The 5,523-nt window shown below is 40.6% G+C and overlaps 1 protein-coding gene across 1 annotated transcript; it reads right to left on the bottom strand.

The window, feature by feature from the left end:
- Nucleotides 1–237: 237 nt before the first annotated feature.
- PARD6G (par-6 family cell polarity regulator gamma) lies at nt 238–1,097 on the bottom strand (the record flags this gene model as incomplete). The annotated part of the gene is made up of 1 exon (XM_010083543.1): nt 238–1,097. A coding segment is annotated over one exon (860 nt), but the record flags the coding sequence as incomplete, so codon positions are not given.
- Between the last annotated feature and the right edge of the window lie 4,426 nt (nt 1,098–5,523).

Genomic DNA, 5,523 nt, shown 5'->3' with positions numbered 1-5,523 from the left:
CTCACTTTAAGGCTGGCACATAAACAGGTTTTACACTCTGGCTTGCTCCTGACAAATTTCGCAGTGCATGACAGTTTTATGTCTAACTCCAGATGCCACGTTTCCTAGAAAGCAACAATTTTCTGCACCCGTGAGGTCTATGAGAATATCAGCTCTCTGTTTTGTGCACAACGTGTTGCAACAGTCAATTGTCCCAATTGGCACTTAAGACTGAAAGGAGAGTTGCAGGAATTGCTGCTAAAGTGTAATGACTGTTCCGTCCTCCTCGATACCTCCTCTGGGGATAACCAGACTGTGTCGGGGATCAGTTTTTAAGGAACTGAGTAATTTGTGGATGTTGCCGTTGCTTTCTCGGCCAGAGTTGTTGTTGAGCACCAGGTCCCTTTGAAGTCTGTGGCTAAGGCTGCTGCCATTGATTCGAGAGAGGCTACTGGAAGTAAGGCTGTGCAGTTTAGGAATGTGCTGCGGTTCCAGACCGCCCTCAATGACAATGTCAGCCTCTTCGTCGCTCTCCATTTCATCAGGGTGGAAGTTCTGCAGCACGTGGGATGTAGGCAAACTATGGTGACTTGCAGTGCTGTCTGTAGACTGGCCAGAGCTACCAGACATCCTACTGCTTCGAATAATATTGTTCCTTTGGTTCGCTGGTTTGACCGTGATAATAAGATTATGGCTGTTGGCAATCATCATGTCTGTGACTTGGTCGAGAGTCTTTCCTGCTACTTCGATCCCGTTAACTTCCAGGACTTCATCATTCACAGCCAGCAAGCCTGTGCTCTCCGCTAAGCCTCCAGGAACCATACGAGAAATGAAGATACCGGGCACTTTTTCTAGTCCATGAGGAGTAACCCTTACGCTGGTGCCATCGCGAATGTAAAATCCCAAGGGTTTCTCACACCCGTGTCGATACAGCCTCACTCTCCTGTGTGTTTCAGGAAGAATGTCCACATCGATTATGGAAGACACTGGTCTAAAATCATGAGGCATGCTAATGTTAATGTGAGGACGCCGACGGAGGTTGTCATTGCGGAGTGTCACCAGAGCCTTCTTCTTCCTTGATAGTGTGTTGGTCCCAAAATTACTGTAGTCAACTTCATCTGAAAGAGAAACAGTACCAGTGTATCAATCAAATAGAATAATTCAATCTAGAGAACATTTTCTTCTTAAATCTGGTTCAATGGAGCCATACTCCTTTACAATAGGGAAAACAATCAGATTAATTCTTCCACTGACTCTAACCATTGTTTCATTTTCTGTCCATCAGCACATCATTCAGAATAAATGAATTGTTTTCAGTGACCACTCATATTTCTTCAATATTTTGAGGGAAAAAGACTTCTAATTCTCAGCTCCTGTTCTCAGCTGTGCAGAATGCAATTACTTGCAGCTGCAGGCCTGATGTACCATCTTAGATGTGAGACCATATTTTCAGAGTTGGACTGTAATTTTACACATACATCTCAAATAGTCAAGGAGTGCATACACATTCCTAAAAGTCTGAATTGGGGAGTGTTTTAATATCCAATACACAGCCTTAACTGGTAGCAGATCTTAGGTACAAACATGAAAGCAGAGTGTGAGAGAGTAGTTGGATATGTGTTTTTAGCCTAGCCTTTTTTAGTAAGGAATTTATGTTAATGTGCATCTCTCTGTACAGCACTTTTCCGTTTGTAATATTTTATTTCATTTCAGCTGAATTTGACTGCAATAAAAAGTGCTAAAAACACCAAGTACCAAAGAAGTTCTGTGTAAGCAAGTGGCCCAGCAGGAAGAGAAGCAGGGAGAAAGAAACTGCTCTGCTGCCTAGTCCATACGCTAGGGATCACAGAATAGACATGAACTCACACACACACTCCTGCCCTTGAGACGAAGATCCACAGGAAAGCAGCCTTTGTAGGGTCTACTGTTTAAGGAATTTTAAAAATATTTAACTTTCTGTAGCAGTATCTCAAGGGCACGTGCAAAGTGATCAACTTTAGATCAGCCAAATAATAGGACAAGTTATTCCATATGAGAACCACATGTTGTGCTTTGCATAAGAAATACTTAGTCGTGAAGTAGTTATTGTACAAAATACGTCACTGCATTTTACATTAAAAATACTGTCCATATTTTAAACTTGAAGCATGGACTAGTTGGAAAATTATTTCACCAGGAGTTTAAGCATGCTAACATTTTTCAGATAAACTAAGACTTTCAGTTTATTCCACTGGTGAAGACTATCAGTAAAATACAAATACAATTGTAAAAATACAAAAGTACAATTACAGAACTGCCACTAAGAAAATTTTCTCTCTGGCAAATTAACCCTGTATAGTAATGTTTGAGAGAGTAAGACAATATCTCTACTTGATAAAGGCTGAGGGGAAAAAGTGTTAGTAAAAACAAGCTTATAATTACATTTTTTTTCTTGCAAGGTCTCATTTTCAAGTTGGCTTTCAAAGCATATTATTGGCAGACTTCAGTTAAATGACATTAAGTTACACATCTCAAAGGACATTAAAAAAACGTGCTTAGCAGCAACCTGATTGAGCTGAGCCTGCTTCGAGGAGCATGTGGGATTAGCTGGCTTCGGGAGGTCCCTTCCAACCTAAATCATTCTGTGATCCTACATAGTCCTTTGGGCTGGAAGAATCGTTTGAAGACTTCAGAAAGACCACTTCTGCATTCTCCTATAACTTATTCACACTGGCTATACTAACACAGAGAAAATCACAAGTTATCTAAGTGGTCATCCTGAAGGAAAAGCTTCTGTGAAATACAGATACTCCTCGGACAAGTTTGTTGTATTTAACTTCACACTCACCCCTTCTCTTTCCTCCCATGCCGTTCAGAGCTTTACCAACTGCACAGGCCCTACTGTGTTATTTAGACTGGTGAGGGCACAGGACTGGAAGTCCTTGAAATCACCCAAACATGAGACACTCCAAACTGGTTCCTGGAAGCATATTCACAGCCAAGACAGTGACTGCATGGAGATGGCACCTTCTCAAGTCCACTCAGTGAGCAGAGTCAGTGCATTGTCTACTCTTTTGAAGGCACAAGCCACCCGCAGCAGACAAAGCCAGGTATTACTCCTTTCCTTTCACGAACAGGACACCATCAACTTTGATGGACGATTTTGAAGGCTGGCAACAAATACTTTTTCCTCGTAAAGTATGTGTCTGCAAGAGGTGTCTTCCATCATCGTAGTCTCAAACACTGCACCCTACTCACTCTCCCAATGCACTGATAAATTTCTGTGACAGTGCTATGAAAACAACTTGGGGATTCAGATATAGAATCAATATTCTTTCTCACTTGAAACATAGTGCTCTGGAATATTAGCACTGTAACTTCAAGTCTGAGAGTATCTTTACCCCAAAATTTCAGTTTAAGATGGCAATTAAAATTAAATGTGGGTTTATGTGTTTAAGACTGTCTTTCAGTACTGGTAAACCAAACTCAAAACAAAAACTGCATCCCTTGAAGACTCAGAAACTTAGATGGGTGAGTGCAGTTTATTGCACTGCAGGTAAAATGAAACACATGCCCTAGGTACCCATCTATTCTCTGAAAGCACCCAGGTACTGTTCTTTCCCTCTCTCTGAGTTAAAATATTAATACTAAATTGCTTTAAGGCAGACTTGCAAAAGCTTTACCAAATAATTCACCTGGGAAGATTTGTGGACTACACAGTTTTCTTCCCCTTAAATTAACAACAACCCAGAAAGTTAATTCTCAGAACATGCACATTTGTGATGATCAAGTAGTAATGTCACAGTTAAGCGCAGGCAAGAGAAGTACGATGGTCCTCGGGGCACACATAGGTGGGTCATTTCTGAAGCAGCTTCCTCTGGCTGAACCATCACCAGGGCAATGGCACAAAAGTGCTTGTTTTGTGTCTGTGACCTCCTCACCTGCCCTCAGACCACTAATCTCCCTTCCCACATGATTGCCAGCATTCCTAACCTCCTTTAATAACAAAAAGCTCAGTTTACCACAAAAATGCTATCTTTTTCCTCCAAATACATCCCAGACAGAAGCAGGGATTACATTACAAGTTACACAGGCTACTTTTGATGTTGGACCATTGACCATTTTTTGTTTTAGCATTTCAGGGCTGGAGGAGGTTAAAAATGAAGGCCACGTCCTGTTGATGACTGGATACTTTTTGTTTTTAAAACTGTATCAGGCATCAGTTTCCAACTCTGACCCCAAACAGGATTCCATATGAGAAAGATGAAGTCCCAATTTTAACAAGTAAAACTGTTGAAACCTATTATAGGTTGGAGAAATTAGAGATAATTTGGAGACCTTCTACAAAAAAATCCCAATTCTATTATCTAGGAAAAGTTTAAGTACAGAACAGACACTCCTTCAAAATACTGAGACTACTCAAGATGACCTGCTCACTAGCAGTTACACTTGCTTTGGACTCCACCTTAAAATAAAAAATTAAAAACCAACCAATCCAGGACAAAACAGCCTCCCCCTGCCTCCCTCCCCCACTACTCAAAGCCACTACCCTTGCTGCAGGAATAAAGCAAAGTATCTACTGAAGTTTAACATCAGCTGTTGCTGTAGCAACAGAAAGTCATCAATCCCTAGCACAATGAAAAAAAAAATATTTTCCTTCCTCACATGGGAACTGGGAGAAGTCAGCCAACATCACTCTTACCAACTATGGGGTGGTCAAACAGCAGTGTATTTCCAGTAATACATAGTTCAGATGACACATGTCAGACTGAAATGAAAACTGTATCACTGCATAATTTACAATGACACACTTTTAATAAAGGTCAGTTACTTGTTCTTAGGTTTTGAGTTTCTTCACCATATAGGATTTTTTTTGCCACTTTAGCTAATGGAACAGACCATGCTTGAGGCCAGGTCTCCGTGAAGACCAGTATATACCATATGGAACCACACAGGGCTTGTTTTTCATGCTGTTGCAATATCAAATTCTCTTTTGCAGGGCAAAAAGTCCACAGAAATCTGCACACATACTGGCAGAAGTGCCATTAAGTGGCACATCTGAACAGTGCTTAAAGCCTCATATTTTACAGGGCATAATGTTTTTCTAGGTCTTGAATAAGGCTGAAGTGAAATGTTACATGCAGGTGATAGAGGGAGAATTAGTCTTTTAGGTGCTGAATATGATCCCCATTCTTAGAATGGGGCAGAATATATGGAGCATTTTCATGTACAAGATGTAGTTCATTCAGACAAAGATGTACCATGAGCTGGATGGATAATCCTGGATAACCACTAAACTTTGCAAGACTGGAACCTGAGTTTTACTTGTACCCATAATTTGCTTCCTACTGAAAATACTGTTCCTATAAAAAGAGGTGGAAAGAAGATTACCACAGTTGGAGAAGGAATCCTCATTTTTTCCAGTTCTGTCCTACTTGAAACTCCAACACAAAGCTACACAAAAAAATACCTCAAACCTTTTTGTAGGCACTGAATATTATTCAAATTCTTTTTCCCAAAGGCTTCAGTTTTTGGTACATTTAAAGAAACATTTTGTTATCTGGC

The sequence above is a fragment of the Pterocles gutturalis genome, unplaced genomic scaffold (genome assembly GCF_000699245.1).
Source record: "Pterocles gutturalis isolate BGI_N339 unplaced genomic scaffold, ASM69924v1 scaffold52215, whole genome shotgun sequence".
Lineage (NCBI taxonomy): Eukaryota > Metazoa > Chordata > Aves > Pterocliformes > Pteroclidae > Pterocles > Pterocles gutturalis.
This window is presented reverse-complemented; position numbering and strand designations above follow the sequence as displayed.